Genomic DNA, 12,158 nt, shown 5'->3' on the forward strand with positions numbered 1-12,158 from the left:
TGGATTAATGATTTTCTATTCAATCATATCAGCAGGTTAGATTCAACACAGCTATCTCCTCGGGGCTCAGAGATCAGGGCTATGTGCTATGCTTTCATCCATTTTCTATACTGCCTATCCTTTTCGGGGGGGGCTATCCCAGCTGTCGACGGGCGAGAGGAAGGGTACACCCTGGAACGGTCACCAGTCGATCGCAGGGCAACACACAAGACAAACAACCATTCACACTCACACTCACACCTAGGGGCAATTTTAGAGTCACCAATTCACCTAATGAGCATGTTTTTGGTCTGTGGGAGGAAGCCGGAGTACCCGGAGAGAACCCACGCATGCACGGGAAGAACATGTAAGCTTCACACAGAAAGGCCCCGCCCGCGGATCGAACTGGCAACCTTCTTGCTGTGTGGCACGTGCACTAGCGTGCTGCGCCATCGTGCTGCCCATGTGCAATACTTGCGTAGTGCAATATATTGATTTTTTCATCATAAGGTTGTTGTAGAGTTGGTTTCTCATGGATCATGTAGAGTACTGCATATTGAAGTATTTATTTGTCTGTGTTGTGTTTGTCATGTGTCAGCATATGCTTGAGCAAGGGTGTTGGAGGTGTATGTGTGTGTGTGTGTGTGTGTGTGTGTGTGTGTGTGTGTGTGTGTGCGTGTGTGTGTGTGCGTGTGCGTGCGTGTGCGTGCGTGCGCGTGCGTGTGTGTGTGAGCATACAGTAGATTGAGGGTGCTTGGAAATGCTCTCTCTTGGAAACAGGTGTGTTAGGGGAATGGAGGGGGACTGCATACTCAATATTGTATTTATATGTACTTTATTAGTATTTTGTGTACTTTTTGCATCTTGACCACCCAAATTTCTCCATCTGGGTCATATGGTTTACCCTTTGACCTTTCAGAATAAAGGAATACATTGACAAAACTCAGCATTCACAATCAGCACATAGTGGCTCTAGAATTAATACCTTTTAAATAATACATTTTTCAAGTCAAATATAATTAACAGAAGAAATCTGTTGTGTACAATGTCTGCCAGAGGAGTGGCAGTTTTTCTTGCTTTTCTGTGCAAGAGATGATTTAGATACAGATAAATTAAGTTTGAAGCCGGAGACACTTTTTGGTGTTCATTACAGTTTAGACAGTCAGTAACTGTTTTGTGGTCGATCTGAGCAGATAAAAAAACAGACCTGTGTACTCAGAAAAACAAATCAGTTAACATGAGATGTATAGTTGTCAGTGTAGCTTGAGGCTGTTGGCTCATAGCCTATGCAGCAGATTTTATCTGTTACCATCTAACAGATTTCTTAGTTGTCATCAGTTACATTATATTCATTAATTAATCCACAAAATATATCAGTAAATATAACATTGCTCATTTTCCATCCAAACAATTGTCATATTAAATGTTGCATAATCATTTATATTAATTACTGTCCCATAAGGGCATCAGACCACTGTTATTCCCTGGACAAAGTCAGTTTAAGCTTTAGCCACAAGGTGGAGCAGCAGCTCATCTGGCGTTGATGATGTGGCAGTTAAGAGGAAACTTTTCCAGATGATCGATTGAATGCCCTGAAGCCCTCAGAGGAAAATTTGCCACAACTTTTGTAGCATTCTCCACTTTTTATGCAGCCAGTAAACATGAGGGCCGGAATATCTTACTCAGCCAGAGGATTTTTGTTCAGACTGACACAAGTTGGACAGTTTTCCTGCTGGAATATCCCAGCTGAATGTGACAGCCAGTAATATTCAGACAATTTTACCTCATCCAGGTCTGAAAACATGTGAAAAGTGTGCAGTTCCTACTCAAGCTTTTCCTTTTTGTTTCTCTAATATTCCTATTCAACTGTCCTCGAGCAAGGCACTGTGCTCATAGTTGCAACATGAGCACAATGACATCTGTTTATCTGTTGGACATGTTGCATTTCTGAGCCACCGCTGCTCATAAGCATGCAAAAACAAACACTTTGCACCATATGCACTGCCACAATAACCTCAACTACAGTATGGACTTCCAGTGACATGTTTTTCTCCATAGTGACAGTTCTTGTTCTTATCTTTGAGGGAAATAGGTGGAATACCGCAAGTGAACGGCCTGTCATTTTCTGTGATGGACTGCATTCCATTCATCGGAATGATTTGTGATCAACTGCACGTTGAGAGAGCTGGACTGGCTGACATACAGCGCCAAGAACGACCCATCAGGCCCCCACTGCCTGCCTGTGTCTGATTTTGTGCATAAATCCGTCTCAGAGTTGTTTTATAACTTTAACATGCACGCACGCAGGCACACACATGCACAGGCAGGTGGTAAGTCAAAGCACCTACTCGATTTGCCTCCTGTTGTTTACTGATCTGAGGTATAATTGAGGCTGGGATCTGAGCCTATACTTTACTGGAGTGTTTGGATTTTGTGAAGCTTCACATTTGAGTTGGAACCAGAGCACTGTGGGAATTACAACTTCTCAAATGTAAATGTGACGGTTCCTCAATGACAAGTTTTCCTTTGAAACATTTTACTTTATTTTACTTCTCTCCGGGCACTCGGGCTTTCTCCGACAGACCAAAAACATGCTCATTAGGTTGATTGGTGACTCTAAACTGCCCCTAGGTGTGAGTGTGAGTGTGAATGGTTGTGTGTATGTGCCCTGCGACCGGTCCAGGGTGTACCCCGCCGAGATAGGCTCCGGCCCCCCCGCGACCCCGAAAGGGATAAGCGGCATAGAAAATGGATGGATGGACATTTTACTAATAGGCGCAATCCCTTATATTTTTGAATATATGACTTTTTCATTTAGTTGGATACTTTCTCTTCACTTGAGTGGTTTTACACCAATCTCTCACTCACACCAAACAGACCTTCAAGCCTTCATTGGATGATCCATCATCAGATTATGTTGTTTGGTTTGCAAGATACCTAAGGTGAAGTGGCAAGGACACTTCGCCTTCTTAAATGAAGTAAACCATTAATTTGTCTATTTGCAGAGTCAATGATTCACTTCCCCTTTTCAATTACTTCTGTTCTTTCCTTTACATATTATAATAATTAGCATTTTCACCCTTTTGAATATTTTTCCATAGCGAATACATTCTCATAAACAGTGTAATGCATCTGTTCTTTCGTGTTTTGCAAGAGACATCTCATAATCTCTTAATTTAAAACAAAAAGGGTGATTAAATGCCTAAAAATAAACAATATTCAACCAGGACAACAAACCTCCCCAAACATTCTTGATACCATTCAGTATTTTTTTCCCACGTTTTTCTTCTCCATCTCCACTTGTTTGTTTGTGAGCTTGCGATTTGTCCACGCCTTAAACAGCGTGTTGATTATCTGAGTTTCTGAGAAAAGGTACAACAAAAAGAGGCTGACCAGCTATTGTTGCACAAATGCCTCAGTGGAAACGAGAAAAAGAAAGGGGGAGGTTGCACTTGTGGCAACGTGGTGGAATTGGACTCAAAGAGGATTAGTCCAAGTTTATAATGTGTGAGATGAATGCATACTTTTTTCAAACGTGCAAAATAAAAAAATAAAAGTTATATAATCTGTAAAGATCAAGTGTGATGAACGTGCAGCTACGCGTTTTTGTAATATTTCGTTATGCGATCATAACAAAAGTGATTTCAATTAGACTGCGTCCTGTGGGCGTTCACCTTTTCCCATAATGGTACAGTCCGACACCAGCTCGCCCCCAAATTGCTGTGCTGGCCTATAAAAAGTAAGTGACTGCACAAAGTTGGTGAGAGAAACCTTTTGGTTTAACTGAAGAGTTATATTTAAAAAAACAGCCCGCAAAAGGACAAGTCAGAGAGATGGAGCAAACCGAGGTGCTGAAGCCCGAAACTCTGGATGACCTGATAAAAATCCTGCATAAGCTCTTCGCGAATGACTCCATCAATGTTGAAGAGGTCCAGGATATAATGGAATCATACGAAAGCAAGCCTCAGGAGTGGATGAAATATGCAAAGTTTGACCAGTACAGGTAAATAAGTCGGTTTCATCACCCTGTTGGTATTTACAGCAGCTAAGTAATCAGATCTGCGCATTTATTATGCTGATGCACTTTGCACTCTTGCTCTGTAGCCTTGTCTGTCACCTTGGCCCAATGATTTTTTTAACTATAGTCCATGTATTATTTTTCCAATCATCTTTTACTTCTGCTGATATTGTGTCTGTATATCATGTCTGATGCTCTTTTTACTGCAAAATGCGCTTTTGATGACCCCGCCAAAAAGCTAAAAGCTGTCCTTGAAAAAAAAAAAAAAAAAAAGTGGACAATAGAATGAATATAGGATTTTATTAATTATAAAGTTAGTAAAGCACTGAATGCATTAAAAAAAAAATCTGTACATTGTGTTTAAAAATCCCTTAAAAAGCAGCGTTCTTATATTGAAATAAAAATCAGTTATTGTTTCCGTGCAGACTAGCAGCTTTAGTCACAGCATATTTGAGTAAAAGAAAAAAACAATTAAAATCATCGTTAATAATTTCTATTATTGCAGACTATTTCTAATCCACCGAGCTCATTCAAAACAATCCCTTCCAAATGTTTATCTCTGCAGCCAGTCAGGCCTCCCCACTTCAAAATAAGGCTGTTAACTATTCACAAGTTTCAGTCCCAGTGTTTTGATTTGTGACGGGCCAATGGAGGGAGGGTGAGTGAGCCATCCAATCAACACCGAGAGCGGACACACACCCGCCGATTCGTGCAGGGATGGATGCTTGTGGCGTTACTGTCCAGTTGTCGACCGGGGAGCTGCAGTTGCCTCGAAAATATTTGCAGACTTACGGCATCGCAGAGTAGCGACAAGGTCTCAGAGTTGGCATGAAGGAAAGGGGGTTGCAGATTTTCTGTGTGGGAATAACGCGAGCAAACACTTTTCAGCATCTGTGGCCGCTTTGTTGTCTGTCCGTAGGATGCAGCTGGATTTTTTTGTGCAGATCTGTAAAATGAAATTGTAATATCACCCCCTCCCTTGTGTATGATTTTAACAATAAATGGTAAATTACAAGTAGTTGCGCAGTTGGTTTAGTGGGTCGTAAATGAAATTAGACATATAAATAAAAAACAAGTTGTCCTATTTTGGGAAGACATTAAAATGAAATAAACCTTAGGTGCTAAAATGATTCTGCCTTATGGGAATTAATTGTTCAATGGAAACCAGCACAGGTCTCAGTTTTACTTTCCTGACAGAGGCGTCCTCCTCTGACATCTTTCAGGCTGATGTGTCATCTGTCTCTGTCTGTGCTCTTTGACAGGTATACCAGGAACTTGGTTGATGAGGGCAACGGAAAGTTCAACCTCATGATTCTGTGCTGGGGAGAAGGCCATGGCAGGTGAGCCGCTCCCACATGCAAACCAACAATTCACATGACAAAATGAGCTTGAATTTGATCATTGCTTATGTGTCACAGACACAGTATAATCAGTTTTGCCAAGTTTCTTATTATACCTGTTATGTTCGCAGCCTTCCACTCACTGTAGCTACTGCAGGGCACATATTCAAGTGATATTCCTTCTCATTTACAGTATCAAGTTAATAGAGATAAGAGAGTCAAATGTTCTATCCTGTGTCTATGTCAGCAAATGTCACCAGAAAACCCGGAAGTCTATATAAATTTAGGAGATTAATTGGAGCTTGTTATGGTTTAATGGTACCAAGATGTTCTGCAGTGAGCAATACGATTACATATTGAGTAGCAGCGGTTTTTCACAAGAGCCAAGTTGTTGTTTGTTTTACCACTTCCCTACTACAGTAGCTATGTGACTACCGTGAAACCATTTACAGGCATTAAAATGGTATTACACTATATTATGCATGAATCCAGTACCTGCAGTCTGGAAGGACCGTTTGAGCTTTGAACTCAAGAACACAAAAACTGTCTCACGTTTTGACAGACAGATGTGTAATCTTGCTCTTCCTCCAACGTCGTCTATTCTTACACTGTGTACTTGTGTGTTCCTTGCAATTTGCAGTAGCATCCACGACCACACAGACTCCCACTGTTTCATGAAGCTGCTGCAGGGTCAGCTGAAGGAGACGCTGTTTGACTGGCCGGACGGTAAATCACAAGGAAATATGGTCCAGAAGTCAGAGAGAATTCTACACACCAACAAGGTTGCTTACATAAACGGTGAGACAGCAGACAGTGTGCTGATTGTTTCTTTTCTTTTTAATTAGAGTTGGCTCTCTCTACCCTTCTTCAATATTAATGCCACTTAGTTCTATTAATACTGGCTTGTTTGCATGTGGGGGCATGTTGTGAAACTGGTTCTTAATACGATGAAACACTCTAAATATTGAACTGTGCTTAGTGCAATAACAAACATCCTTCACATGTTTGGTCCTATGTGAAATATGCTGATGTGACTTGGACATGACCGTCTGTGCAACAGTGTAATATACAAGACATTTTTTACAGCACAGAGCAATAACAAAGTTTGTAATGTCAAATTGGTCTCATAAGAGTTAAAAGCAGGTTATAACTTAACAATGAATGGTATTCAGGTCTCTCCCCAAATCTCTACTGACTGAGTATTTCCCTAAAGCCAGCAGAGCCCTGGTGTGATGTTTGGTCTCAGTTGGTGGTTACAGTACTGCCTGTGAGCCTCATTTCACAGCATTCCAGTGGTGTACACCATCTAAGTGTATGTTTCTTTGTTCCTATATGTGTATGTGCGTGCGTATTTTAGACTCCATTGGCCTGCATCGTGTGGAAAATGTCAGCCACACAGAGGGCGCAGTCAGTTTACACCTTTACAGTCCCCCTTTCCAAACCTGCCAGAGCTTTGACCAGCGGACGGGGCACAAGAACACTGTCAAGATGACCTTCTGGAGCAAATACGGCGAGAGGACTCCATTTGTAAGGGACTTTTTGATGGCTTTGATACATGCATACATATTTGATGAGAACTGACAGTAACCAAGGAGATAAACTCTAATCGTTTTTATTGGTCTGTGGAAGCCCAAACTTTGCAAAGTCAAACTCTGTAGGTGGAAGTTATGATGGAAATTAAACCCAGAGATGTGCACAAAACCAAAAACTTTTAGAAGCAGTGTATTGCATTCAAAACGCCAACAGCATAAAGTAATGTGAACGTGGGTGTTGGCGACAGCTGAACAGAGAGGCAAAGATTAATTTCATCAAACCTCTCAATTCACAAATGCACTACAGAAACTTCAAGGATCTGTACACATAAATGCACAACTACAGGTAATTGAACACACAGACCTCTCAGCCTTCTGCCTTATGAGGAGGAAGTGGGAGTTTTTATAGTGTCTTAATTCTCTCATGAAGCACAGCCGACAAGCAATTAAAGCAGCACCCCTTGAAGACTCAGGAATTTAGGGGAAAGTTTCCATTTCACATCCATCAAATGTGTTCCCATTTGCTGCTGTTTCAACAAAAATGTTGCTTTAGCAGGCAAAAAATGTTATTTACTGAGCATATGAGCGCCATTTTTGTGTCCTCTAAAGTTGTAATCCAAAGTGCCGCACCTCATAAAAGTCATTACAGGCAAGTGAAAACTACACAAACATAAAGATGTAACACAAGACCTGTTTCTGCTTTGACCACCCTGCCAACAACTGTGGCCTTATCTGAGATCTGCAAGTTGTATAAGCATACCTTGACCATAACACTGTTAGTGCATTAGATTGCGACACCAAACGAGGAGATAAGATAGTAGAAGCACGTAATTGTCAGTACACAATGAACTTAACTTGCCATATGCCCCGAGCGCTCAACAGTTTTTGAGGTCTGAGGTTGTTTTTTTGGATGGATGACCAGTTAGGTGCTATATTAGTTTGGGACACTTAATTTAAGGCTGAATTAAGAATCTGACTTTGAATAATCCTGGTTTGGCTTTGGGTAAGAGTCACCTTAAAGACCATAGATGTGTGTAATCCAGCGACTGATGATCTGAACCTGAAGTCTAACGTTCTGTTTTTCACTCTTTTCCTAGGAGACCACAGTTTCACAGGAGAACAACTAGTGGTCACATGAAGAGGCGCCGGATGATGAAGACAGTTGCATTTAAAATTATCATGTTGTAAAAATGATTCAAGGGAAACTGCTGGGGAAGCGAAATGTGGACCCACTATGACTAAGCACCCATTTAAAAATCAGGAGCGGGCTGGTTCAAAAGGACAACCCAGTAATTAGAATGGCTTTATCGCTGCCCAGTGTGAGCTTGGCAAATACTGATGAGCACAGGAAGAATGTATGAATAGGCTTGGACCTGGATTGAATATGCCTTTTGTTTGCTGGGCCTGAGGAGACCCTTTCCCAATAACAACATTCCTGTCTATCCACGACCTGCGTAACCACACTTTGTAAAGTTATGGCCCATAGTCCAAAAAAAAAAAAAAAAAAAAAGATAGATAAAATAAATAAAATTTAAAAAAAAAAGAGCTTTAGCTTTTCAAAATGGGAAATATTGTCATAGAGTTTCTCTTAAATGTTATATCGCAAAAGAAGGAAAACAGTTCTGTAATCAACGGTTTTGTAATCAATGGAGCACTTTTATAGATGTATTTACTGTCGATTTATACCACTCAAAATTGTCCTAACACCTGTTGAAAATTGTGATGGAATGTAACATTGTATAATCTAATTAACAAAGAAGTTTGTTCCATTTGCATTTGGATGAAGAAATGTAAAGCTTTAGAGTTGTGTTGTTTTTAAAAGTGCAATGGTTGTAATTTATTTGCAGGTTATTCTGTTCACAGACTGAGCGTTTAAATCAGCGAGCGACCATGTTACTCCTAAATGTATTCATGCTCAAGTTTTGACCAAGAGAGTCTTGTGGAGGGACTATTTTGTATTATTAGCAGACAACATGTTTAGGTAAGGCTCATACTTTTTCTCAGGATTCTGGCATATTTTGATTGTAGCTATATTTATATAGTGTGTAGCTTTGACAGCATAGCACCTCTCATAGCACTGTCAAATGCGTGATTTCTGTGATGCAATAAATGATAAATCTGGCCATAACTGTGTACCATTAAACACAATTATGCTTTCACAGAACCTTATTTTGTGTTTGTATTTGTTTGTTGTCTCCTGGTGTTGAAGTTAGTTTGCAATAAATCATTCTAAAAACATAAAATCAAAGTCAAACAGCTGGTAAGAAGTCTAACATACATCGATTGCTGTGGATATAAAGGAGTTTTATCAACTTCATTTTTTAGATGTGGTAATAAAAGCTTTTAGAGTGGAAATTTTTGCTGTCCATTTTTATGTTGGCCTCAGTAACTCTTATTAATATTTAATCAATGTTGGCTCATAATCCCTACTGGTTCACAGAGTCAAATTACAGTATAGAACAGTAATTGCAGGAATATTGCAGCTTATTAAGCGATAAGACCTGGCAAGCAAATCAGTGTGTTTCTCCATCTGTACTTTGGTTCAAAGGAAATATAGACAGGTCATTACCTTGACTGGAATTGTCTTAATGGTGCACTGATAACAGCATTAAAGTGCCAGACACACACAGACAGACACAAGCACACACTGTCTTATCTGTTTGTTTATGCGTTTCTCCCTTTTGGTAAGTCTGTAAAATGACTGGTTTTCACTTAGTGTTGTAGGCCTTGTGGGTGGGCGTGCGGCTGGGCGATACTTGGGATCAGACTGGCTACAGGGCACCGCTTGTGTTTTGTATAATGTGTACTGCGACAAAAAACAAACAAAAACAAGTACCAGACATATCTGTCTAATGTCTGGGGTCAGCTGGCATCTCCTTGGAAAGCAAACAAGTTTGCTTGCTGTGTCATAGTCGTATGTATTAGTGAATGATTGTGAAAGACACACAAGATACACCTGTTCTTGTGTGTGTGTGTGTGTGTGTGTGTGTGTGTGTGTGTGTGTGTGTGTGTGTGTGTGTGTGTGTCAGATACAAAAATCCAGCTTGACTGTTGCAAAAGTCTATCAAATAAGAGTAAATACACATTTGTCTTTCTTTCATATTTAATGGTGTCAACTTCAACTGTCTTTGCCTCTTCCCATTACATTTTAATTACTGTTTCTATGGTGTTTGTTTACATGAAAAAAGGGGGAAATAGATGATGTAGTGTGTAGTCTTTTTAGTGACAGTTTCTCAAACATCCAGCCTTCTTATCACTAGTGACAAAAAAGGACAGTTTGGTCAAACAACACATACGTCATTGGTCACATTTCATCAGTACTTGCCTTTGCAAAAAGAACACAGCGTATTGGGTAGGTGAGCTCGTCCTCTCCTCACGTTTCCCTGTGCTGGGTCAACCATGGGATGGCCTTCAGCCAGTGTTATATAATAATAAAGTAACAGCGTTGATTGCTGCCATAAAGTGTCTTTATCTTCATCTGATGACAAATTGTGATGTTTGATTCATCAATTGAGCGATCATGGGACAGCCTATGATTCATTATTCCTTCAGTAAAACAAGAAGAAGCAGAATCAGAGCGTTGTTGGGTGTTGATTCATCGACATGAATAAGAGGATGTTGAGCTTCCTCTGCAGATGTAGACTGTAGACTACGTCCTGGGTTAAAGCGATATCATCTGTATGAATGGATCAACCACCACAGTCGCTTTACTTATGACTGTGACAGGGGACTTTTATGAGCCATGAGCCACTCTTTATCAAGAGTTTATCAATATCAGCGTGTGTGTGTGTGTGTGTGTGTGTGTGTGTGTGTGTGTGTGTGTGTGTGTGTGCATTTCACAGTGTAAGCTTCCAGCTTCAGGTCTCAACAGTATACACAGAGTTTTCAGAGGCTGCTGACTGCTTTCAGAAATATGTAATACATGTTTTAGGGATGGTGATTGTGGTTGATGCTTTAAAATTGCTACCCTTGTGTTTTGCTGCATTTAATTATTAATTTGTGGTTGCCAGCTGGTGCAATTGTAAAAGACATCCAGTGTTCCTCGACTGGGTGGGACCAGGGTTAGCTTCAAAGCACTGGCTTGCACGTCATTGAAAATATCACAGTTACTGCACTTGAGTATTTTTTTAGTTGATCTGTTTTTTTTTCAGTGACTGACATGAACAAATGAAAATTTCATGTGCAGCCTGTTCCTTTCAGTTAGTTGCTGGAACTCATGTACTTAACAGATGTTATCAGACCTCTTTTAAATACGCACACACTGATAACATAACTCACCCATTTATATTACATTACTTTTGACAGAGAGAATGACATTTTCTTTGTGCTGATTTTGACCTTGGGCGATATCTTGTGGTCCCAGGTTTGGCAGGTAGCCGCAATCATCCACTGATCATTCACTGGATCCACAGCGTCCATCGAGAAATGGTGGAAGTGTGTCAGTTTTCTCACGGTGTTTCTTTTGTCTCCCCTTGGAGCTGTTTCACTTCATTGCCTTGGTCTCACCGCTAACAAACTGTTGTCTCCATATCTGTGGAGCAGCTGTAGTTATGACAGGGATCATAAAATGTGACAGCAATTCTCACAGTTACCTCAAGCCTTTACTTTGTCCTGGCAGTGCTGAGACTGAAAGTACAAAGTAGAGTCTGGGAATGTGTCCTGTGATGATAACAATACGCCGGTCTTGTAGATTCTTCTATGACACCGAAAGAAGAGGAAGAGCTTAGATAATTTACTTATCAAAGCATTCTCAGTCCACTGATAGTGAAACTCTCATTTATACAGTGAATAGCATAGATTATGCTGTAGTGTCAACACTGGGTGGCTTGGTGGCATAGGAGTCATAAAGCCCTTGCTCTGCACCTTTAGGGCCTTTTATGGCTTTTCAAATCATATTATTAGCTCAAAAACTTCAACATTTAAATTATATAGATTTTTCAAATATTTAAGATTAAAGGGTCAGGTCACTCAAACACAAACCAAAACTGAACTGATCTCCACAAGCATCGGTCATTCATCCCTCACACAGAGGTCGAAGGAGGATTTTAACGTTGCCAAATGTCCTGTTCTCTAAAATTGCAGGAAGACATTAAGATCACCACACCCACATGTGCGAATCAAATGACGATGTTCACTTCCTCAGTGTTTACACAAACATGCCTGAGTGTGACAGCCCATTCACCCCAACCTGCAAGTTCTGCTTTGACATTTGACAAAGTTAGCTTCACTTTCACTCTCATAATTACTGGTAAATGATGAAACATTGTGTAACAGTAACAAAAATAGAGA

General features: G+C 40.4%; 1 protein-coding gene across 1 annotated transcript; it reads left to right on the top strand.

Annotated features, from left to right (window-relative positions):
- The first annotated feature begins 3,713 nt into the window (after window positions 1–3,713).
- Window positions 3,714–9,033, top strand: cdo1 (cysteine dioxygenase, type I). Its single transcript, XM_070965339.1, has 5 exons — window positions 3,714–3,982; window positions 5,260–5,337; window positions 5,978–6,135; window positions 6,695–6,864; window positions 7,967–9,033. Exons 1-5 carry the CDS (start codon window positions 3,813–3,815, stop codon window positions 7,994–7,996), a joined length of 606 nt encoding a protein of 201 aa, XP_070821440.1. The 5' UTR covers window positions 3,714–3,812; the 3' UTR covers window positions 7,997–9,033.
- Window positions 9,034–12,158: the final 3,125 nt, after the last annotated feature.

The sequence above is a fragment of the Chaetodon trifascialis genome, chromosome 6 (assembly GCF_039877785.1).
Source record: "Chaetodon trifascialis isolate fChaTrf1 chromosome 6, fChaTrf1.hap1, whole genome shotgun sequence".
Taxonomy (NCBI): domain Eukaryota; kingdom Metazoa; phylum Chordata; class Actinopteri; order Chaetodontiformes; family Chaetodontidae; genus Chaetodon; species Chaetodon trifascialis.

Excerpts from the sequence above, each read along its gene's own strand:
- cdo1 (XM_070965339.1), top strand. The coding sequence starts at position 3,813 with ATGGAGCAAACCGAGGTGCTGAAGCCCGAAACTCTGGATGACCTGATA. Across the intron at positions 5,338-5,977 it reads TGGGGAGAAGGCCATGGCAG|TAGCATCCACGACCACACAG; the intron begins GTGAGCCGCTCC and ends TGCAATTTGCAG. Across the intron at positions 6,865-7,966 it reads ACGGCGAGAGGACTCCATTT|GAGACCACAGTTTCACAGGA; the intron begins GTAAGGGACTTT and ends CTCTTTTCCTAG.